At 43.8% G+C, this 24,989-nt stretch overlaps 1 protein-coding gene across 13 annotated transcripts in view; it reads left to right on the top strand.

Annotated features, from left to right (window-relative positions):
• The window catches only part of FBXW4 (F-box and WD repeat domain containing 4), a 107,644-nt gene that overhangs the window by 50,319 nt on the left and 32,336 nt on the right, over positions 1-24,989 (top strand). For 5 of the 13 annotated variants that reach the window (XR_002338434.1, XR_002338438.1, XR_002338435.1 and 2 more), the window contains exon 6: positions 207-300. The exons of 5 other annotated variants lie outside the window; for them this stretch is intronic. Coding sequence is in view for 1 of the 8 variants with exons in the window: in XM_021072719.1 (XP_020928378.1) it covers positions 207-300; positions 1,038-1,040 (97 nt within the window). In the remaining 7 variants the exon portion in view is untranslated. Of the gene's footprint in view, positions 1-206; positions 301-1,037; positions 1,109-24,989 lie in introns of those variants that run through there. 3 more of the 13 variants (XR_002338437.1, XR_002338440.1, XM_021072719.1) reach the window with 2 other exon arrangements.

Below are 24,989 nucleotides of genomic sequence, written 5' to 3'. Positions count from 1 at the left end.
ATTACTTTGCGTTGATGTCACTGCTTCTCCTGAGACAGTCATCTGAAGAAGACATCTTGACATAAGTGAGTGCATGTATGTGGAGTCTAAAAGCCACTGAGTTCCATCAGTTTCTCTTCCCTATAGCACAGAGGAGGAGCTAGGGACCTAGTTATTGATTTTCCAGCAATCACTGTATTTCCTGAAGTTCTTATATTTTTCTCTAGATTATCTTTTGCCCAGTCTTCTCCTTGGGACTCCCCTTCTCTGAATTCTCCTCCTATTGGTGGTGGAGTGCAAGGAAGTGTTTTCTGGAAGAAGGTGAGTGCTTCTCAAGCAAGTCACAATAGGTGCTTCTGGTCGTATGGGAGAATGTAGGGCCTGAGCATAGAAGAGGCAGCAGCTGTCAAGGTGCCAGAGGCCCAGGCCTGTGCTGGTGGCAGCTGACCTGAGGCTTCCCAGCAAGGTTTATCATTAGGGTCTAATTTCCTTGGCTTTTCCACAGAGGGAGCCGCAAGGGGTATGGGAAGTGGGTTCTCTAGCAACCTTTAACTTAGCAGCAGCTAACAGTATCTAATACTTGGCACCGGTACTGTGTGGCCATGAAAACCTGAAGTGAGGTGGGTCACCCAGCCAGGTAACCAGGAACCCATACCACTGTTAGGTGTGTTTGCAAATCTGTGTCATTTCTTCTCATTCTTATGAAAGGTTTGTATCCCATCCCAAGTGGCTTAGTGGGAAAGAAAGGAAACTTCCAATCAAATGCCCTTTTCGGTATGCTAATGTTTTTCCAAAGAGAAAAACCCATTCTGTAGTTTGTAATTTCAGAAATGCATGACAAAAATATGCCACCAGGAAAAAAAAAAAATCTGTTCCAAAGCAAGCACTAGGCCTGTAGTGTGAGTGGATTGAACAAAACTTCAGGAATTGGACAAGATGGCAGGCAGCTGCTTAGGGAACGGGTTCCCAGGCCTATTACCTCCCTAAACCCTGTGTGAAAAGCTTTCCTTTGACAGGCTCACCGAGCACAGTCCTTCCCCTCCTTCTCTCTGAGGTAGTAGGACCAAGGAAGATCTGGAGGCAGTTCTCTGGGCCTGGTGGAAGGGAGCCAACAGAGGCAAAACGACCTGTGAGTGAGGGCGCCTTTCCGGAAAATAATGAAGCAAATAGATAAGTAAAGGTCCCCATTGGAATCTCCTCCTCCCATTGCCCAGGAGCCAAGAGGACACAATTCTTAGGAATAAGTGGGCTCTGGCAGCCCCTGATGTCCTAACTCCATGGGAAAAGCCACGCATGCCCATGACTAACAGGACTGCATGGGTATTATGGACCTGGGGAGCTGAAAGTCCCAGATTTTTGCAGTTGGGTTGACTGTCGCCATGCTTGTGCCTCATCCCTAACCAACCTCAGCCTGGAGCTACTTCCCTCCAGGCCTCTTGAGACCAACTCTGGCTCCACTAGGACTTCAAGTCTCAGAAGAGGGATAATAGACATTAGGTGCTTTGGGATCACTGTTGGCTATTTATGATCTGGATCCTGGGTTTGAAATTAATTGGATTGCAGAAACAACTTCCTTTTATCATTTTTTAAAATCACCTAAATATCCCCAAACCAAAGTAAAAAACCCCAAACCTTTCATCGTTCTCCTTCTCCATGTGGCTTTATTTGCTAGGTAGTGAGAAGCGTTTCCCCCAGCCTCCTTTGGGTTGCCGAGCTCAACAAAGTGAGAAACCCAGGGAAGGAGGAAGCTGGTGCCAAAAGGGCTGGCTGCCCCCCCATCCTCCTTGGGCAGCTCTTCATCCCCTGGCCTGTCCCGGCCGCCTTACCGTCTGGGCTGCAGCCCAAACAAGCAAAGGCGCCTTGACCAACAACAAGCCCCAGCTTTGTTGGGCCTGTGGGGGAGATGCTTTCTGGAGCCCAGGGATCTCCTCTGAGAACCACCTGTGCCTCCCGGCCTCCTGCCCAGCCTGGGCCTTCTGGCTCAGGGGCCCCTGCATTCCAGCCAACAGGCTCATGGTAGAGAGTGACGGGAGGGAGAGGGCTAAGGGGGCTGTGGTCAGTTTGAGGGGGAGCAAATTCCAGTCTGCCCCTTTAAGGCCCCTGGTTGGCTCAGGATCTCCTGTGGCCTTGGCCAGGAGAAATTTGTCCTGTCCCTCATCAGCATTGACAGTAGGTTTCTGAAGTAGTTCGCAGAACAGGGGCAGGAACCTCAGCTCTCTCTTCTTACGCGGTTCACGGTGCTCTGGGAGGGAAACGGTACAAGTTCCTTTCACTAGGCCATTGCTGATTCCCAGGTCCCCAGCACCTCTCTGGTGCCTAGACAATGATGGTGATAATGATGAGGACGAGGATGATTGGCACGGATGCCAGCTAAATGCCAAGCACTGTGCCGAACGCTTTATATCACTTAATCCTTCCAGACAGGTGCTGTCACCATCATCCATTTATAAGCAAGGAGACTGAGGCCCAAGTTGAGTAGCTTGCTCAGAGTTCCATCTGGTAGTTAGTGCACCCAGGGTTTGAGTCCCAGCATTCGACTCCAGAGCTCATGGGTCTAAACTCCTGTGCTGCTTTGTCTGCTTTCTCAGCCCACAGGGATCTTGCTCTCATGTGGGATTAACACTTGTTGATGGTCTCCAGTTGCTTTCAATAGGAAGAAAATAGAACCGAAGATTTGACTCTCTGGCTGAACCTTAAGTTGCCTAAGGGCAAGCCTATGTCAATTGTGTTTTTCCAGAACACCCTAGCTCCTAGCACAGGGCTGGCTTGGGTAGCCCTCAGGTTCTTGTTGAAGGAATGGTGCGCCTGTCTCTGCCTGCCTCTAGCTCGGGAGTTTCCCAGGCAAGGCCTTGTTCTGTGAGTGGTGGTCAGTCCCAGGTCAGGAGCCTCCATCGGAAGGGGGGCGGGTGGCTGTGCAGATGGGACCCAAGGGGCAGCAGAAAGAGGGAAGACAGAGTCCAGGCCAGAGGTGACTAGAGCTGAGCCAGCTGCTCTGCCCAGCAGGTCTGCTTGTCCCCTGAAGGTTGTCGATCTGGACTCTTCTTCGAAGGAGGAAGCTGTTCCTGGAGTGGCAGGGTGTGAGGGGGGGTCTGCTTTCATGGCTCTGAGCTGTGGGTGTTTGGACTGGCCGCCCTTTCTTTGAGGACGCCTCTGTAGAGAATCGCTCGGAACCTCCTTTGGCAGGACTGGAGATTAGGGTGAGGGCAGACAGGAACAGTGATTCCTAACGAGTAGTCCAGGCCACTGAGGGAGCAGGGTGGGGTTAGCGTGCTGTATTGTCGTTTTCTTGGCCAGCTCTCAGTGCTGGATAAAGAGGTAAAAAGTTTGAGCTGACCACTGCTTCCAAGCCAAAAGCCTAACCAGTCTAACTGCCCCACCTGTCATTGCCCCCGAACAGAGTTCATCTGGGCTCTCACAGACTGTCGTGTGTGGTGAGGTTTTTGATGGCACATGGGGGCACAGTCCCATTTCTGTTGGTGGGACTGGAGGGCAGCCAGGAGGCAGGGCTGTAGAGAGTGGCCTGTGCCTGCGGAAGCTCAGCCTTGTTCCTTGTCACCAGTCCTGGGCGCTGCTGGGTTATGATATCATTGGTGGCGTGTTAGTGATGTGGAAGCCCTGGAGAGCGCCTGGTCCGGGGGTTCCCAGGCAGGTCCCTAAGGTCTGTGTCAAAGGTGGGAAGGTGGAAGGCCGTGTGGGTGGCCCCCGACCCCTCACCTCTGCTCCACCAGATAGCTCCTCTGGTTCCTGTTTTATAAGTCTATTAGAGATGCTGACTCTCAAAAGGTTTCTGTTGATTTTCTAAAAAGTTAAAAATAATGCTCTAGTACAAGTGTTTCCCACTTTGCAGACAAGAAACGTGAGGCCTCGGAAGGTTAAACAGCTTGTGAGCAGCCGATCTGGCACTGAGTGTTGGCCTGCGCAGTCCCAGCTCCAGGCCCTTTCCAGTGCCCACAGGCTGCTGCCTTGCTGCCTGCCCTGGCCTGTGTCATTGCCTGGCAGTGCTCTCAACTCCTCATTCTGTCCCTCACCCAGGCACAGCTCATTTGTCAACGAGCCCTTCTGTTTCTAGTTTTTATTTTTTCGTTCTTTCAAGACGAGATGCTTCCCTCTCTCCTGGGTCTGGGGTCAGGGCTCTCTTAGGGCTGCTTGTGAGAGGCTGGCAGGCCTGCTTGCTGCCAGTTCTGTGGTTACTTCCACTACTGAAGCCCTCATTCTGGCCTTTGGCTACCTCAGCACTGACCCCAGATAAGCCACACGCTACTCTCACGCTGTGCCTCCCTAGCCTCAAAGCCACGCCTAAGCCGAGGACTCCATTTCCTTTGCTGAGCTGGGCAGTAGGGGCTGCTGTGGCAGCAACAGGAGACCCAAGTGTTAGCAGTGCCCTGGGTCTCCTGTCTCTGCCCTCCCAGGAGGCTCCTTCTCTAAAGCTTCGGGATTCAAGGGTGTCCGTAATGTGAGCTCCAGCCCCAGGCCCTCAGGACAGCTGGACAGACACAGCACTGTGAACCCCTGGCCCCCCTCGTCTCGCCCCAGCTCAGTCCACCACCCTTGCCCTCTTCTTTGTTTGATGAATGCAGAGCTGTGGTGCCAGGTACAAGCCAACCATCTTGCGTGCCTCTGCCTCCCTGAAAGCTGCTTGGGGCCCCTCCCCTGGCCCTGCCTGGAAGACGTAGATTGGGTGGGTGACGGTGTAGGTCCCTGGTCCAGGCCCCAGTCCCAGCTGCCCCCACCAGCCCTGGTCTGGCTCACCACGGGGCCCAATTCAGAGGCCTCTTTTGTTTGACTTGCACAGAGCAGCCCCAGCTCACCGTTCCCACATGCCGAAGTTTCCCCACCATTCAAGGGGAAGGCTGAAAAGCCCTCAGCTAATTGCGTTGGGCTGAAAATTACCACTTCCCTGCGTTCCCCTGCTGCTGAGGACATTTGTGTCACTGCTGTATTTAGGGGGAACAAAGGCCCCCTGTGGGGACAGCCCAGGTACGAATGTGGGATGGGGGGAATAATTGCAGTCTCTCCAGGTGAAAGCCCTGTTAAACTTCAGTAAGTCAATTAGGCTGGGGGAGAGGGCAGAGACCCCCACAATAAACTGTTCCCACCAAGCAATTAAAGAAAATCATTTTAGCTTTGAGGAGAGAAACTGCTTATTAGAAATTTTGTGGGTCCCCCCCCAGCCCCCCCCTTAGGGATGAAACAACAAAACGCCTTCCTCAATAGAAGTGTTTCTCCTCCTCCCACTCATTGTGTGGCCTGAAAGCGCTTGCTATGGGAGGGCAGAGGGAGGGACAGAGACAGGCCAGAGGGAGAAGAAAATGGCCAGGGCCTAACACCTGGGCTGACTGACAATCACAAGTACCCAGGAGGGTTAAGGAGAGAGACTCGGCCAGTGTGCCTGCTGTGCAGCGGGTGCAGCAGGGGCGGGGTGGGGGTGGTATGTATGCGTGGGGCCCGGTCTCTCCTTGTCAGGAGTGGCAACATCAAGCAGCGAGTACACCTGCGCGAGGATGTGTGCGGCAGCCCGGGTGCCCCCTTACCAAGAGGAGCAAACACAGGCCCTGTGTGCGTGTGCAGGTGTGTGTGCGCACATGTGTGTCTGCTCATGTGTGCCTTCTCAGCAAAGGATGGCCAGGCCAAGACAACCCAGCCTGCATCAGAGGCATGCACTTCTTCCCAAGGCTGTGACTGGGCCCATGTTCTCTGTCCTCCCAGGAGCCAAATACCAGCACCTGGGAGCTGAGCCATAGCATAGCTTTCCGCCTCGGATAGTCGGCAACTGAGGGTTGCAGGGCCAGCAGCCACCTATTGGCCCTGGGCTAAGAATGGTCTAGGGGATTGATGGATGGACCTGCTGATCTCCGCAGTGCTCTTCCTCATGCTGCTTGGGTAGGGGTGAAGTGTGGCGACTCAGCAGGAAAGCAGTCTGGCCTGGGCTGGCACATGCCTCTTGGTGTCTGGCTTGGCTGGTATGGCTTATGGTGGGACTCTCCAGGTGGCAGAACCCCGCCCCTCAAATTTCTTCTCCCAGAGGGGAAGCGCAAGTTGGAAAGATAAGGTGATCTTATCTAGGGAGAGCAGTAGACTTATACATCAAAAGTCTCCAATTTGGTAATTTACCAGTGTGTATGCTCATGGGTACCCACAGATGACAGGTAACATAGGTAGGTAGGTGCCATGCCCCACATCTTGGTACTTTAAGGGAGGGCCTGGTGGCGCTGATGGTGGCATGGCGTTGAGTCAGGTACTGCCCTGGCCCCAGTGCTTCCCTGTGGCTTATGATGTGTTTGGCCTTTCTTCCAATGTTCCAAAGAGGTGAAATTAAACATCGAGGGGTTGACTTTTCCCAGAAAACAAATATGCCAAGTTATTTGCCTAGCTAGGGGCCTCAGGAGGTAGAATCTGGTGCCTTCGGGCTGGCAGTGCGGAGGCAGGGGCTGTTGACAAAGTCCTAAGCAAGAGTGTGGAGGTGAGGTTTTATGGAGAGCAAGGACTGCTTGGAATTTGGGGGTCTTTGGGTAGGTGTGGAGGAGCTCGGAGGAGAGCAGAAATGGGGGGCTGCTTACTGTGTCTGACTCTACACAGTAACAACCTGTAAGGAGATGGATCTTTGAAGGAACCTGAAGCTCAAATGCTTGTCAGGTTTTCCTTCAAAAATTTTTGTAGGTGTATACATAAACACATGCACATGTGTCTGTTCGTGAACTATATGGTCATGTGTTATAGTGTTTTTATACAACATATGATATTTATTATTTTATGCTCCAGAATGTGCTTGTTCATGTATGGGCCTTGGTTTCCTCATACCTGATTTCTGATATATGACTTCAGGTGTCCTTCTGACCTAGGGCCAGCTTCATTAAAAAAAAGAGAGTCAGGGAGTATTTTGAGACTGCTTTAGGTATGTGTGGAGTTTTCTTGTTTTTTAAGAAAAACAAAATTTTAAGTACTATGAGCTTTCTGCTTGGTTCCTTCTGCATTTTTTTTGGGGGGGGTGTATTAGTCAGAGGGATCCAGCAGTGGAATATTCGAATTCATATGGTCAGATTTATTTTTCCCTTGGTTTTGGGGCCATTAGTACTGGGTCAAGGTAGGAAAGTGATAAAAGAAGTTGTGACAAAGGAATTGCTTGGGGTTACAAAGTTTTAATTTTGGTTGTGTGTATTTTTAAACTCCTAATTTTGAAAAATTTCAAACACAAGGAGAAAATAGTAAAATTAATGCCTGTGTTTTCATCATTATTTTAATTATTTTGTGTCTTTTTTTTAATAACCATGATGTGCAGCAGTTTGATGTGGAATCTCAGTTCTAAAACTAGGGAATGAACCTAGGCTGCAGCAATGAAAGTGCTGAATCCTAACCACTAGACCCCAAGGAACTCCATTTTATGTGTCTTTATTCAAGTTAGATAAGTGCCTGGGAAGCATCATTAAATTGCCTATTGCTCAGATGCCAGGCATCTGAGAAAATGGAAGTGTCTGAGAGTGGACCAAACCGTCCCGTCAGACTGAATCTTGTGGTTTCCAGCAGAACTTTCACTCTCATCTGTCTGTAAAATGAATCCCAGAGGCCAAAGCTCTGAAGATCAGGGCTTTCCTCCCTAGAAACTATGATCCCATCCTTGTTATTTGCTGTTGTGCAAACCATCTCCCCACCCACTGCTAGGCATGGGAGAGTTGATTTTTTTCGCTGGCACTCTCCTTGGGCCTCAGTGTCATCCTCTTTCTGAAGTTCCAGGCCAGACTGTGCTACCCTGGCACAGTCTGCTCTCCTAGCAGACCCACCAAGCTATATTGTCTCTTGGTTGAGGTGTCTGTTCCTTGCTATGCCTCAAGGTATCCAGTAGGTACCTGGAAAAGCCCTTTACTTGTCTCTCGGTGAGGCATTCAGATGGATGAATAGCCTCGCCAGCGGCTACTGAATAGAAGTTCTACAGTGGTCAGGACAGATTAGTTTTAAGTGACAAAAACCAAATTCACATAAACTTAAATAAAACTGGGAATGTTTGGCTCACAAATCCAAGGGCAAAGCTCAGCAACCAAGCCAAAGGAAGAACACGAACACAGTGGGGCTCAGGAATAGATGGACCCAGAGACCACAATGCTGCCAAGCCTTATCCTTCCAGGGTGCTCGTATCTATTTATTCTTGGATCTCAGCTCCTTTTCCCCAGCTGATCAGCTTATTCCAGAGGCTGCCAAGAGCTCCTGAGTTTGGCAGCTCATAGATTAAGTCACAGAGTGACTGGCATTCAAAATCCCAGGACAGGAGTTCCCGTCGTGGCGCAGTGGTTAACGAATCCGACTAGGAACCATGAGGTTGCGGGTTCGGTCCCTGCCCTTGCTCAGTGGGTTAACGATCCGGCGTTGCCGTGAGCTGTGGTGTAGGTTGCAGACGCGGCTCGGATCTTGCGTTGCTGTGGCTCTGGCGTAGGCTGGTGGCTACAGCTCCGATTCGACCCCTAGCCTGGGAACCTCCATATGCCGCAGGAGCGGCCCAAGAAATAGCAACAACAACAACAACAAAAAAGACAAAAAAAAGACAAAAAAAAAAAAAAAAACAAAATCCCAGGACAGAGACTCCTTGGCCCTGCTTGGGTCAGCTGCCTACCCCTTAACCAGTTAACTGTGGCCAGGGAGGGAGAGGGCGTATAGGGCAGACAGAACAGTCACTATCTGTTATTTTCATAAAGGCCAAATTACCCCTTGACATCCAGTCCCAAAGTGTCCCAGGGGCTAGCACTAGTTGTACATGGATGGTGACTGAGCTCAGCTTCCTCTTTCTTGCTTCGTTCCTTCTCTGCTGATCAGAGATTCCTCCTGGGTAAGCTATTAATGGTGTCAGTATGACATGCATAAGGGAAAGAACCTGACTGCAGACATGTAAGATTGGACAAAAGAGCAGTGGCCCAGTACCCTCCCAGTGGGGAGAGAGAATCTGGAGCCAGTCCCGGGACAGACCTGATCTGGCTGGGCTTCCTCCAGAGGAAAATGACTAGGTGGTGGCCTGAATTAGACTCCAGGACTCCAGCAGAACAGGATAGAACACAGAGACTCCCGCCTCTCCCCTCCTTAGTGCCACTGTGGAGAAGGCAGGAAATTTGGGAGAGGAACAAAGTTCAAAGTCAAGATTCCTGATGCTGGGAGTTCCTATTGTGGCTCAGAGGAAATGAATCTGACTAGTATCCATGAGGATGCAGGTTTGATCCCTGGCCTTGCTCAGTGGGTTAAGGATCCAGCATTGCCGTGAGCTATGGTGTAGGTCGAAGACATGGTTCGGATCCTGTGTTGCTGTGGTTGTGGTATAGGCCAGTAGCTGTAGCTCCAATTAGACCCCTAGCCTGGGAATCTCCATATGCCGTGGGTGCGGCCTTAAAAAAAGACCAAAAAAAAAAAAAGATTCCTGATGCTGCCAGCTAGTCTGTAAACAGGGAAGCTCTTGGGTGGGAAGTTTGCCTTCCTGAGAAGCCCTCTAATGGAAGTCTTGCAGAAAAGGACCCTGGTACTCTTACTTTTCTACTATCTCCAGCTGTATGATTTTTCCACTTCACCGTTTAGAGTAAGACTCAGTCAGTGCCAGTGTGAGGACTCTGGGGCTCTTGTTATTTCCCATCACAGGGAAAGAGTTGACACAGGAGTTACTGGTTCAACTTACACACCAAGGTTTGCTGGTGGCTCTCCTCCACAGTGGAGACCTTCTTTCTTAAGGAATCAGTTTTTCCTACTGTGCACATAGACACACAATTTTCTTTTCATGGAGTCAATGTCTCTAGCCCTGTTGTGTCTAGTTTATGAGGCAGAGCGGGCTCTATTGGCCTATCAACTTCTGCGACACACCTTTCCCTCTCCTTGACCGCTACCTTCAGGGCAATGGTGGAAAATGCCACAGCAATCAGACCAGACTGAGGAGTGTAGAACTTCACCTCCCTGTTTTGTTTTAGGGGTTTTTTTTAGCTACACCCATGGCATATGGAAGTTCCCAGACCAGGGATTGAATCTGAGCCAAGGCTGCAACCTACACCACAGCCGCCACAATGCTGGATCCTTAACCCACTGCACAGGGCCCAGGATGGAACCCGCATCGCCACAGAGACAGCACTGGATCCTTAACTCCTCCTCCCCTGTTCTGACGGAAGAGAAGTGGTCCAGGAATGTGAATGGCGGTAGTGAATCCATAGGTCCACGTTCACACCCTCTGCCTCCTTTTTTCAGCTTGCTTGATGTCAGTGCGGAACTCTTTGGAGAGTCAGCAGGGCTTCTGTCCCTTTAAGCCCTGTCAGAGTTATGAGGCCAGTGGATGAGGAAGGCCCTAGAGTCATATGGTGGGTAGTGTGGTTGGGCTCTCCTGCCTTTTGGTTCCTCAGAGAGAACGTCTTTCTAGAAGGATTTTGATTTGGTACTTGTCAAATGAAAATGCCCCACGTTGGTGCTTAGGTAATGTTGAGACTAAAAACAAGGCCTAGGCCAGTCAACCTCTAGGGAACTCCGTTGCTGGGCCTAATGTGAAAATGGGTAAGGGACATAAGACCTCAGGATCATAGGTCACACAGACCCCGCTTTGACCTGTCCTCATTTCCTTCTCTATTTGTGTTATAAACACTTAATGCTCCTGCCCAGGTCTGGATCAAGTCTGAGTCTCAGGGTCCCTCTGTGGTTTGTTAACGTAGACATGTTCAAGAAAAATCAGGTTTTAAAATAAATTGTCGAGTTGGTGTCTGGCTTATCTGTGTAGCCTTTCAGTCGAGCTCTGCTTTCCTCTCTGTTTGTTTATAGAGCCATAGTTGGTTCTAGTGGTTCTTGTCTTCTTTCCATTTCATGTCCCTATTCAAATCCTAGCCACTTAGGTTCATCAGAAGCCTGAACAAAGCCAGAGCTTGCCTGGCCTCAGTCTCCCCAGACCAGGTGGGCTATTTATGCCTAGGAGAAGGCTTGGGCCTGACCACTACCATGGTAATAAAATGGGTTGCCTAAAAGGAAAAAGAGATTTGTTGGAAATGTGTTTTGTGTTCCCAGCAGAGCCCGGTAGCACACCTGTTTGAAGAAACTGGTCGTCAACCTCTTTACAGAGAGAGGGGTTGTGAAGCAGGAGTTTAAGGGGTACATACTACAAGAACAGGGAGGAAACTGTGGGATTCTCATAGGAAATTATTTCTAGGCCTCAGTATCTCAGAAGCCCTCGAGGTGAAAGGTCTCTATCCAAGGGCATCAGCCAGGTTCAGGAGGGAGCCATGAGACTGTGTGGTTTGTGTGATATTCAGGATCATGTTGAATCCCAGGGTGCCACCAATATGCAACTCTTCCTTCAAGCAACCTCAAAATGAATATTCCTACTACCATCCTTTTAATCTCTCATTTTCTATTTTTTTGGTAAGTAATATATAAATGTTCCAGTTGTAAAAGTTCAGTTTAAACATGTATAATTATATAGAATCATATAAATATATATGAGGTATAAATTAAAATTCAGTTTCCTGTAGCTCTTCCTCCTGTTCTTCTTTTTGTAGGAAGTCTGCTATGTGTCACTCCAGATCTTTTAATTTGAAGCAAACATCAGACATCACACAATTTCATGAGTATATGTGTGTCTATACACACACACAAATACATGGTTTTGCTTTGTTTTAGGCTCACATTATTCATTTGTTTTGCAACTTGAATTCTTCCCTCTGATAATCATGTGGCTCAGAGGTCCTTTGCTGTTGGAACATACTCTTTCTACTGCTGCTCTCCACTTCAGAATAGTATGGATGCACCATCGTTTACTTAACCATTCCGCTATTGATGGACACTTAGGTTGTTTCCAACGGTCTGCTATTACCAACAGTGCCTTGGGAAGCCTCTGCGTACTTGCCTTTTGCACATATAGTCAGGTATTTTTCTAGGAAAGACATTTGCTGGATTGAGGGGTAAGTGCATTTAAAAATGTTTAGATGCTACCAAATTGCCCTCCAGCTGGACTATATCAGATTATAAACCCACAGAGTATGTAAATACTATTTCGCTTTATACTCATAAGTGCTAAATAATTTCAGGGTTTAAAATTTTTTTTTGTTTCTCTAGAGGGTAAAAAATGATATCTAGTTTTGGGAGTGAGTATAGAATACTGATTAATAACTAGACTCTGGAGCCCAACTGGCTGAGGTCAAATCATGAGTCTTCCCACCTGCTAGCTGTGTGACCTTGGTTAGTTACTTAACCCCTATTCCTCAATTTCTTCATCTGTAAAAGGGGAAGATATTGGTAGTACATACCACACAGTGACAACATTTTATTTTTATTATGGAAAATTTCAAAATATGCAAAGGTAGAATAATTATCAACTCTTGGTCAATTTTGCTTCATCAATACTGCCCACACACTTTCCCGTCTCATATTATTTGGTAACAAATATCAGGTATATAAATAAATATTTCAATGTGTATTATAAAAGAAATGGTTTTAAAATGTAACTACCTAATACAACTATCATACCTAGAAAATATTATCAAATATGCAGGAATGTTTTGAAGATTAAATGAACTAATTATATAAAGTGGTTTTGTTTGTTTTTGTCTTTTTAGGACCTCACCCAAGGCATATGGAGGTTCCCAGTCTAGGGGTCAAATCAGAGCTACAGCTGCCAGCCCACACCACAGCCTTAGCAACTCCAGATCCGAGCCGTGTCTGCCACCTCCACCGCAGCTTTCCCGCAACACCAGATCCTTAATCCACTGAGTGGGGCCAGGGATCGAACCCGCGTCCTCATGGATACCAGTCCGGTTCGTTACTGCTGAGCTGCTACAGGAACTCCAACTAATTATATAAAGTGTTTAGTACAGTAGCTGGCATGTAGTAAATGCAATATGTGTTTGCAGTTATTTGCATTGTTTTCTTATTTGTAATTCTTTGATTACTGGGAGTTTTAACATTACTTCATGTGTCTTTTGGCCAGGTATTTTTTTTCTGTAAGTTACTTATTGAAAATTTTTGTTAATTTATCTGTTTTTCCCCCTTGTGATTTATAGGATCTCTTTATATGTTTTGGGTGTTAATTTTTTGTCTCTTGCATGTATGTGGTAATTCCTTTCACCTTGTTCACAGTGGCTACTGTTGTATAGAAGTTTTTGTTATTTAGAGACTGGTTCTGTCATCTTTGCCCTTATGGCTTCAGAGTTTTGCTTTGTCTTATGAATGTCTTACCTACTTTGAGATCGTACATTGTAAAACTATTTTCCTATATTTTCCTCTAACACATTTATGTTTTTTTGTGTAGTTTAAAAAAATGTTTATGTCCTTAATCCATCTGGATTTGATGTCTGTTGTGAGTTAGGGCTCTAATTTTATTTTTTCCAAATGTGTGTCCTGTGGTTTCTGTACAATTTATTGATTAGTTTATTCTTCATCCACTGTCTTTAAAGGCCTACATTTAGGATCTACTGATTCCCTACAAATATATGGGTATGACTCTGAATTCTTTATTTTGATCCATCGATCTATTTGTCATTTCCAACATGAACATTGATATTTGGTCAACCAACTTGTTTCTCATTGTTCTTTTAAAAAAATTTTTTGGCCATTCTTGTGTATTTTCTTTTCCAAGTGAATTTAATTTTGTTTTATTTTTTATTTTTTGGCTGTGGCATGCAGCAGCTTGATGTGGGATCTCAAGTCTCAGAAGGTATTGAACCCGGACCACAGCAATGAAAGTGCTGAGTCCTAACCTCTAGACTAACAGGGACCTCCCTCAGATGAATTTTAGAATCAACTGATTACCTAAAAAATCTTGTTTGGATGGGACTGTAATGAATTTATAGATTAATTATGGGAGAACTAATGGTTATAATCTTGAGACTTCCCATCCAGGAGCATGATATATCTCTCTACGTATTTAGCAATTCTGTATTCTTCAGTAAAAGTTATAGTGTAGTTTTTTCATATGAACTGTCTTGATTTTTTGTTTGTTTTTTGTTAGATTTGTTCTTGGCTATTTTACAATTTCTTAATTCTTTGTGAATGGATTTCTAACTTCTTTTTGGTTGGTGGTTGCTGATTTCTAATAGCTCACATCTGTATTTACTCTGTACAATACACTACTCTGAGCATCTGGTATAATTTCACAATAAGCCTATGCCTAGATCCTATTATTATTTCTGTTTTATAGATAAACTCTAAAGCCCAGTTAAATAGCTCATCCACGATCACACGATTACTGGGTGGCTGAGCCAGCAGCCCTGAGCTCATGCTCCTTTCCACTTTCATACGCGCGGTGCTATCCCCCTCCTCCAACTCTGGAATTTGTTGTAACAGTTTTAGTTGAGTCCTGTATTTTCCAGGTAGACAGTTATATTATCTGCAAATAATGACCATTTGTATTTCTTCTTTTTCCATGCCTCTTGTCAGGTACATAGTTTTGTGAATATTATATCATCATTTCTCAGGAAGTCTGACCTGTCAGTTTTTTCTTTAGCACTGGAACCTATTGCCATTTCTTCTTGGGAGTGGATGAAGCTTGGGTTTAGAGGCCATGTAGATGGAAAATAGAGTGTAGAAACTCTTCACCAACATATCTTGTTAAAGTCCATAGATTGACTGAACATATGTTACTCCACTGTATTTTGAGTTTTTGTTTTTGATATGGTTGATATTTTCTATCCCTATTAATTCTGCTGAATTTATTTATCCCTATTGCTGAAGTTATTACGTTTCCGCTTACTGAGTGGAATTGGCACCTTTGGGAGAAACAGTCTCTACTTCAAGCCTCCTCTCGTTTAGCCTGGGGTCTTATAGCCTTGACCAAGCTGCCCTTTTACCACTGGTTAAAATGGAAAATATCCATTCTGTGTTTCTATAGAGGAATTTCCCAGCTGCTGCACTGCACCCCTCTATGGGACAGCAGTAAGCCTGCTTTGTTGCCCTTATTTGATAGAGTTGCTGTGAGAGAGTGAGCATTGGGAGCCCCAGCCTCTGGACACTGTAACCAGGCCTGACCTCCTAGGTGGCTTACTTGCACCATCCTGTCCTGATGCACATGGGCTGATAGAGGCCCAGTGTGCCTGAGTGCACGTGTGTGTGTGTTTGTGTGTGTGTGGGGGGGGTGCAGGCAGACACAAGGAGAGGTGTTCCAGACCTCTGCCAGCTGTGGGCATCAGGAGTAAGTCTTGTTCCCTACTGGCTAGTGCCTGGTTGCAAGAAAGACGCTAGTGGATCCCCTCCCTTATGATCTGGGGCTTCCTGTCCTAACCTTGGGCTACCGGTCAGTCCCAACGCTTTAGCCCAAGGTGTGCCAGAGCCACCATTGCTGACACCTGTACCAGGAGGCAGCTCATTACTGGGTCTACCTCCTCTTGGCCATGATTCATTGGACAGGAATGTCTAGTTATGTTGTGTTTTCTCTTACAAGATTTAAGTAGTATGCTTTTCCCTTGAAAAAGTAGCACATGCACATTAAAGAAGAATTGGAAAATAAAACTTAAAAGAAGAATTGGGAGTTCCCGTCGTGGCGCAGTGGTTAACGAATCTGACTAGGAACCATGAGGTTGCGGGTTCGGTCCCTGCCCTTGCTCAGTGGGTTAAGGATCCGGTGTTGCTGTGAGCTGTGGTGTAGGTTGCAGACGCGGCTCGGATCCCGCGTTGCTGTGGCTCTGGCGTAGGCCGGTGGCTACAGCTCCGATTGGACCCCTAGCCTGGGAACCTCCATATGCCGTGGGAGCGGCCCAAGAAATAGCAAAAAGACAAAAAAAAAAAAAAAAAAAAAAGAAGAATTGATAATCGCTCTGTTACCCAAACACAATCACTTAAAGCATTTTAGTATGTTTGTTTCTACACTTTCCTTTACTATATGCTGGCTTTTTTTTTTTAATTGAAGTATAACCTTGTATTAGTTTCAGGTGTACAACATAATGATTTGATATTAGTATACAGTGCACAGTGATCACTACAGGTAAGCCTAGTCACCATTTGTCACGTTAGATAGTTACAAGAAAATTTTTCTTCTGATGAGAATTTTTAAGATTTAATCTCTTGGAATTCCTGTCATGGCTCAGTGGTTAACAAATCCGAGTAGGAACCATGAGGTTCCAGGTTGCAGGTTCGCTCCCTGGCCTTGCTCAGTGGGTTAGGATCCAGCGTTGCCATGAGCTGTGGTGTAGGTCGCAGACGCGGCTTGGATCCTGAGTTGCTGTGGCTGTGGTGTAGATAGGTGGCTACAGCTCTGATAAACCCATAGCCTGGGAACCTCCATATGCCACGGGTGCGGCCCTAGAAAAGACAAAAAAAAAAAAAAAGATTTACTCTCTTAGCAACTTTCAGATATGCAATATAGTATTATTAACTCTTAGTTACCATTCTATTCATTAGATCCTTATGATTTATTTATTTTATAACTGGAAGTTTGTATCTTTTGACCCCTTCACCCATTTTTCCCATCCCCAACTCCCCTCCTCTTTGGCAATCACCAATCTGTTTGTATCTGTGAACTTAGTTTTTTGTTTTGTTTTAATTTGGTTTATGTTTTTATATTCCACATATAAGTGAAATCATACATTATTTGTCTTCCTCTGTCTGACTTATGTCACTTAGCTTAATGCCCTCAAGGTGCATTCATGTCACAAATGGCAAGATTCCATCCTTTTTTGCTTTTTAGGGCTGCACCTGCAGCATATGGAGTTTCCCAGTCTAGGGGTCCAATCAGAGCTACAGCTGCTGGCCTACACCACAGCTCAGAGCAATGACAGATCCTTAACCCACTAAGTGAGGCCAGGGATCGAACATGAAACCTCATGGTTCCTAGTCGGATTCGTTTCTGCTGCACCACGACGGGAACTCCAAGATTCTATTCTTTGTTATGATTGAGTAATATTCCACTGAATAAACCTCTGCCACATCTTCTTTATCTGTTCATCCATCACTAGACACTTAGGTTGTTTCCATATCTAGTCTGTTAATAAATAAGGCTTCAGTGATTGTAGGGGTGCATACATCTTTTCAAGTTAGGATTTTGGGGTTTTTCCCCATTTTTTAAAGTTTTATTGAGGTCTAGTTGATTTACAATGTTGTGATAATTTCTTCTGTACAATAAAGTGATTCAGTTATACACATACACATGTCCATTCTTGTTTAGATTCTTTTCTCATATAGGTTATCACAGAATATTGGGTAGAGTTCCCTGTGCTCTACAGCAGGTCCTTGTTGACTATCCATTCCATGTACATATGCCAGTCCCCAACCCCCAGTCCCTTTCCCCCAGCCTGTTCTCTTTGATAACCGTAAGTTTGTTTTCAAAGTCTGTGTGTTTCTTTCTGTTCTGAAAATAAGTTCATTTGTATCTTTTTTTATTTTTTAATTCAATGAATTTTTTTTTTTTGGCTTTTTTTTCAGCATATGGAGCAGCATATGGAGGTTCCCAGGCTAGGGGTCAAATCAGAGCTGCAGCCGCTGGCCTACACCACAGCCACAGCAACACCAGATCCGAGCCGCATCTGTGACCTACATCACAGCTCACAGCAATGCCGGATCCTTAACCCACTGAGCGAGGCCAGGGATTGAACCCGCAACCTCATGGTTCCTAGTTGGATTCGTTTCCACCGCACCATGATGGGAACTCCTAATTCAATGAATTTTAATATATTTATAGTTTTACAACCATCATCACAACCTAATTTTAGAACATTTCCATCCCAAACCCCCAGTCCCTCTCTCCCTTTCCAACCTGTCCCCTTTGGTAACCATAAGTTTTTCAAAGTCTGCCAGTCTTTCTGTTCTGGAAATAAGTTCATTTGTACCCTTTTCATAAGTGATAGCATATGATGTTTGTGTCTCACTGTCTAACTTCACTTAGCATGATAATTTCTAAGTCCATCCATGTTGCTGCAAATGCCATTGTTTCGTTCTTTTTATGGCTAATATTCCATTGTATATGTATACATACATTCTTTATCCATTCCTCTGTCAAAGAACAGTTAGGTCGCTTCTGTGTCTTGGCTATTGTAAATAGTGCTGGAGTAAACATTGGGGTGTGTGTATCTTTCCAAATTATGGTTTTCTCTGGATATGTGCCCAGGAATGGGATCACTGGATCAGGTGGTAGTTCTATGTTTAGTTTTCTTAGGAACCTCCATATGGTTCTCCATAATGGTTATACCAATTTACAGTCCCACCAACAATGTAGGAGGGTTCCCTTTTCTCTGCACCCTCTTCAGCATTTTATTGTTTGTAGACCTTTTGATGATGACCATTCTGACTGGTGTGAGATGATACTTCATCGTAGTTTCTCTAATAATCAGCGATGTTGAGCATCTTTTCATGTACTTTTTGGCTATCTGTATGTCTTCTTTGGAGACATGTCTGTTTATATCTTCTGCCCATTTTTTTATTAGGTTCTTTGGTTTTTTTTGATATTGAGCTGCATGAGTTGTTTGTATATTTTGGAGATTAATCCCTTGTCAGTCGCTTTGTTTGCAAAGATTTTCTCCCATTCCGTGGGTTGTCTTTTCATTTTGTTTATGCTTTCCTTTGCTGTGCAAAAGCTTTTAAGTTTAATTAGGTCCCATTTGTTTTTATTTTCATTACTCTAGGAGGTGGATCTGAAAAGATATTGCTGCGGTTTATGTCAAAGAGTGTTCTGCTTGTGTTTTCCTTTAAGGGTTTTATAGTCTCTGGTCTTAAGTTTAGACATGTCTGTTTAATCCATGTTTTGGTATTATCTTTTAATCTTTAATCCATGTTTTGGTATTATCTTTTAATTTTTTATTATAGTTGATTTACAAAGTTCTGTCTTTTTCTGCTGCACAGCAGAGTAACTCAGTTATAGCCACATATACATTCTTTTTCTCACATTATCCTCCATCATGTTTCATCACAAGTGATTAGATATAGTTCCCTGTACTATACAGCAGGATCTCATTTCTTATTCACTGCAAATGCAATAGTTTGCATCTATTAACCCCAAACTCCCAGGCCATCACATTCCATCCCCCTCCTCCTTGGCAACCCACAAGTCTGTTCTCCATGTCCATGAGTTTGTTTCTTTTGTGCCTTATATTAGATTCCAGATATAAGTGATATCATATGGTATTTGTCTTTCTCTTTCTGACTTACTTCACTTAGTATAAGAGTCTCTATTTGCATCCATGTTGCTGCAAATGGCATTATTTTGTTCTTTTTTATGACTGAGTAGTAGTCCTTTGTGTGTGTGTACCACATCTTCTTGATCCATTCATCTGTTGATGGACATTTAGATTGTTTCCAAGTCTTGGCTATTGTGAATAGTGCTGTCATGAACATAAGGGTGCATGTATCTTTTTCAATGAAAGTTTCATCTGGATATATGCCCAAGAGTGGGATTGCTAGATCATAGGTTAGCTCTATATTTAGTTTTCTAAGGTACCTCCGTACTGTTTTCCATAGTGGCTGTACCAACTTACATTCCCACCAACAGTTTAGGAGGGTTCCCTCTACTCCATACCCTCTCCAGCATTTGTTATTTGTAGACTTATTAATGATAGCTGTTCTGACTGGTGTGAAGTGATACCTCATTGTAATTGGGGTTGTTTTGTTTTGTTGCTTTTTAGGGCTGCACCTGAGGCATATGGAAGTTCCCAGGCTAGCAGTTGAATCTGACCCATAGCTGCCGGCCTACGCCACAGCAATGTGGGATCTGAGCCATGTCTGTGACCTACACCACAGTTCATGGCACCACCAGCTCCCTGACCCGCTGAGCGAGGACAGGGATTGAAACCACATCCTCATGGATACTAGTTGGATTCATTTCCGCTGCACCAAATGGGAACTCCCTACCTCATTATGGTTTTGATTTGCATTTATGTAATAATTAGTGATGTTGAACATTTTTTTCACGTGCCTGTTGGCTATCTGTATGTATTCTTTAGAGAAATGTCAATGTAGGTCTTCTGCCCATTTTTCAGTTGGGTTGTTTGTTTTTTTGTTATTGAGTTGTGTGCGTTGTTTGTATATTTTGGAGTTTAAGCCCTTGTCAGCTGCATCATTTGAAACTATTTTCTCCGGTCCCTTAGGTTGTCTTTTTTTTTTTTTTTTTATGGTTTCCTTTGCTGTGCAAAAACTTATGTTTGGTTAGGTCCCATTGGTTTATTTTTGTTTGTATTTCTATTGCTTTGGGAGACTGACCTAAGGAAACATTTGTACAGTCAGTGTCAGAGAATGTTTTGCCTATGTTCTCTTCTAGGAGTTTGATAGTATCTTCTCTTATGTTTAAGTCTTTAAGCCATTTTGAGTTTATATTCGTGAATGGCGTGAGGGTGTGTTCTAGTTTCATTGATTTACATGCAGCTGTCCAGTTTTCCCAGCATCACTTGCTGAAGAGACTGTCTTTTTCTCATTTTATATTTTTGCCTCCTTTGTTGAAGATTAATTGACCATAGTTGTGTGGGTTTATTTCTGGTTTCCCTATTCTGTTCTAGTGGTCTGAATGTCTGTTTTTGTACCACTACCACCCTGTCTTGATTACTGTGGCTTTGCAATGTTGCCTGAAGTCTGGGAGAGTTATGCCTCCTGATTGGTTTTTGTTCCTCAGGATTGCTTTGGCAATTTTATGATTCCATGTAAATTTTTGGATTGTTTGTTCTAGTTCTGTGAAAAATGTCATGAGTAATTTGATAGGGATTGCATTGAATCTGTAGATTGTTCTGGGTAGTATGGCCATTTTAACAATATTAATTCTTCCAATCCAGGAGCATGGAATATATTTCTTTGAATCCTCTTTAATTTCCTTGATTAATGTTTTATAGTTCTCAGCATATAAGTCTTTCATCTCCTTGGTCAGGTTTATTCCTAGGTATTTAATTTCTAGGCTTTCTATCCTGTTCCATTGATCTGTATTTCTGATTTTGTCCCAGTACCATACTGTTTCAATAACTGTAGCTTTATAGTAAAGTCTGAAGTCTGGTAACCTGATTTATCCAGCTCTGTGTTTCTTTTTTAGGATTGCTTTGGCTATTCATGGTCTTCTGTGTTTTCATACAAGTTTAAAAATTTTTTGTTCTAGGTATGTGAAAAATGCCATTGGTAATTTGATAGGGATTGCATTGAATCCATAGATTGCTTTGGGTAGTTTAGTCATTTTGACAATATAGATTCTTCCAGTCCAAGAAAACAGTATATTTTTCCATCTGTTTGTGTCATCTTCAATTGCTTTCAATAGCATATTATACTTTTAAAATTGCAGGTCTTTTACCTCCTTAGGTAGGTTTATTCCTAGATATTTTATTGTTTTTGACGTGATAGTGAATGGGATTGTTTCTTTAGTATCTATTTCTGATCTCTCACTGTTAATGCAAGAGATTTCTGTGTATTAATTTTGTATCCTGCAACTTTACCAAATTCATTGATGAGCTCTAGTAGTTTCCTGATAACATCTTTAGAATTTTCTATGAATAGTATCATGTCATCTGCAAACAATGACAGTTTTACTTCATCTTTTCCAATTCGGATTCCTTTTATTTCTTTTTATTCTTTGATTGTTGTGGCTAGGACTTCCAAAACAGTGTTGAATAAAAGTGGTGAGAATGGACATCCTTGTCTTTTTTCTGATCTTAGCAGATATTCTTTCAGCTTTTCACCATTGAGAATGATGATAGCTGTCATAGATGGCCTTTGTTACATTGAGGTAGGTTCCCTCTATGTCCACTTTCTAGAGGATTTTTTTTTTAATCATAGATGGGTGTTGGACTTTGTCAAAAACCTTTTCCACATCTGTTGAGATGATCATATGGTTTTTATCTTCAATTTGTTAATGTGGTACATCACACTGATTTGCAGATGTTGAAAAATCCTTGCATCTCTGGTATAAATCCCTCTTGATCATGGTGTATAACCCATTTCATGTATTGTTGGATTTGGTTTGCAAGTAGTTTTGTTGAGGATTTTTGTGTGTGTGTGTCACCCCCCGCCCCCCAGGGCCATACCCGCAACACATGGAGGTTCCCAGGCTAGGGGTTGAATCAGAGCTTTTAGCTGCCAGCCTATGCCACAGCTATAGCAACGCCAGATCTGAGCCATGTCTGCAACCTATACCACAGCTCACAGCAGCTCCGGCTCCTTAACCAACTGAATGAGGCCAGGGATTAAACCTGTGTCCTCATGGTTACTAGTCAGATTCCTTTCACCTGAGTCATGACAGGAACTCCTGTTGAGGATTTTTGCATCTCTATTCATCAGTGACATTGGCCTGTAATTTTCTTTTTTTGTGTGTTATCATGGGTTGTGGTATGAAGGTGATGGTGGCCTCATAGAATGAGTTTGGGAGTGTTTCTTCCTTGGCAATTTTTTGGAATAGTTTTAGAAGGATGAGTGTCAACTCTTCTGTAAACATTTGATAGAATTCACCTGTGAAGCCATCCAGTCCTGGACTTCTGTTTCTTGGAAGTTTTTAAATCACAGTTTCAATTTCAGTACCTGTGATTGGTCTGTTCATATTTTCTGTTTCTTTCTTGGTCTGTCTGGAAGATTGTACCATTTTAAAAACTTGTTCATTGTCATATGGTTGCTTGTAATAGTCTCTTATGCTTTGTATTGCCGGTTGTGACTTCTCCTTTTTCATTTCTAATTTTATTGATTTGAGCCTTCTCCTTTTTTTTCCTGATGAGTCTGTCTACAGGTTTATCAATTTTGTTAGTCTTCTCAAAAAACCAACTTTTAGGATTTCCCATCGTGGCTCAGTGGTTAACGAATCCAATTAGGAACCATGAGGTTGCGGGTTCGATCCCTGGCCTTGCTCAGTGGGTTGACGATCCAGCGTTGCCGTGAGCTGTGGTGTAGGTTGCAGACGTGGCTCGGATCCCGCATTGCTGTGACTCTGGCATAGGCCAGCGGCTGCAGCTCCGATTAGACCCCTAGCCTGGGAACCTCCATATGCCGAGGGAGCGGCCCAAGAAATAGCAAAAAAAAGACAAAAAACAAAACAAAACAAACAAAAAAACCAACTTTTCTTTTTGTTAATCTGTTGTTTTCTTTGCTGTCTTTCATTTATTTGTTCTCTGAGCTTTATGACTTCTTTCCTTCTAACTTTGGGTTCTGTTTTTTCCTTTCTTTAGTTGCTTTAGGTATAAGGTGGTTTATTTGAGATTTTTCTTGTTTCCTGAGGTAAGCTTGTATTGCTATAACCTTCCATTTTAGAACTGCTTTTGCTGAATCCCATAAATTTTGGATGGTTGTATTTTCATTTTCACTTGTCTCTAGGTATTTTTTTCCCTATGATTTCTTCAGTGATCCATTGGTTGTTTAATAACTTACTGTTTAGTCTCCATATGTTTGTGTTTTTTGCAGTTTTTTTTCACTTTTAGTTGATTTCTAATCTTATAGTGTTTTATCAAAAAGGATGCTTGATATGATTTCAGTTTTCTTAAATTTACTGAGGCTTCAAATTACTGATTTGTGGCCCAAGATGTGATCTCTCCTGGAAATATTCCATGCACACTTGAAAAGAATGTCTATTCTACTTGGAAAGCTTTCAGGTCAAATGCTTTATAAATATCAATTAAATCCCTCTGATCTAATGCATCATTTAAGGCCTGTGTTTTCTTATTGATTTTCTGTGTGATGATCTGTCCATTGCTGTAAGTGGGTGTTAAAGTCGCCCACTATTATTGTGTTATTGTTGATTTCTCCTTTTATGGCTGTTAGCAGTTGCCTTATATATTGAGGTGCTCCTATGTTGAGTGCATATAGATTTATAATTGCTATATTTTGGATTGGTCCTTTGATCATTACATAGTGTCCTTTTTTGTCTCTTGTAACCTTTATTCTAAAGTCTGTCTTGGAGTTCCCATCATGGCACAGCAGAAACGAATCCAACTAGGAACCATGAGGTTGCGGGTTTGATCCCTGGCCTTGCTCAGTGGGTTAAGGATCCGGCATTGCCGTGAGCTGTGGTATAGGTCTCAGACGTGGCTCAGATCTCGCATTGCTATGGCTATGGCATAGGCCAGTGGCTGTAGCTCCAATTCAACCCCTAGTCTGGGAACCCCCATATGCCATAGGTGTGGCCCTAAAAAGACCAAAAATAAATAAATAAATAAAAGTCTATTTTGTCTGTTATGGGTATTGCTACTCCAGCTTTCTTTCGATTTCCATTTGCCTGGAATACCTTTTCCATCTTCTCACTTTCAGTCTGTATGTGTCTAGATATGAAGTGGGTCTCTAAGGTAGCATATATATGGGTCTTGTTTTTGTATCCATTCAGCTAGTCTGTGTCTTTTGGTTGGAGCATTTAATCCATTTAAAGGTATTATTGATATTGTATATTCTTATTGCCGTTTTGTTAATTATTTTGGATTTGTTTTTGGTGGTCTTTTTTTCTTCCCTTCCTTTTTTTGTTCTCTTGTGGTTCACTATCTTTAGCGCTGTGTTTGGGTTGCTTTCTCATACTTATGTGTATATCTACTGTAGGTTTTTGGTTTGTGGCTACCATGATGTTTTGATATAGCAGTGCGTATATATACACATACACATATACACACATGATTGTTTTAAGTTGCTGATCTCCAAATTTAAATGCCATTCCAATATCCTGCAGTCATACTCTCCTCTTTTCACGATTGCTGGTTTTGTTACCATATTTGTGTGTGGCCGATTTCATATCTTTACCATATGTTTGCCTTTACCAGTGATCCTTCTTATTTGTAATTTTCTTGCTTATAGTTATGGCCTTTCCTTTTCCACCTAGAGATATTCCTTAACCATTTGTCATAAAGCTGTTTTAGTGGTGCTGAACTCTCTTGGGTTTTGCTTGTCTATAAAGCTTTTGATTTCTCTGTCAAGTTGAACAAGAGTCTTGCTGGGTAGAGTATTTGTGGTTGTAGGTGTTTCCCTTTCATGACTAAATATGTTGTGTCACTCCTTTCAGGCCACAGAGTTTCTGCTAAAAAAAAAACAATCTGAAAACCTCATGGGTGTTACCTTGTATGTTATTTGTTGCCTTTCCCTAGTTGCTTTTATTTATTTATTTAGTCTTTTTGCCTTTTCTAGGGCCACTCCTGTGGCACATGGAGATTCCCAGGCCAGGGGTCCAA

This window comes from Sus scrofa, chromosome 14 (assembly GCF_000003025.6).
Source record: "Sus scrofa isolate TJ Tabasco breed Duroc chromosome 14, Sscrofa11.1, whole genome shotgun sequence".
Taxonomy (NCBI): Eukaryota; Metazoa; Chordata; class Mammalia; order Artiodactyla; family Suidae; genus Sus; species Sus scrofa.
Note: the sequence above shows the minus strand (reverse complement) of the source record. Positions and strands in the feature narration are given on the sequence as shown.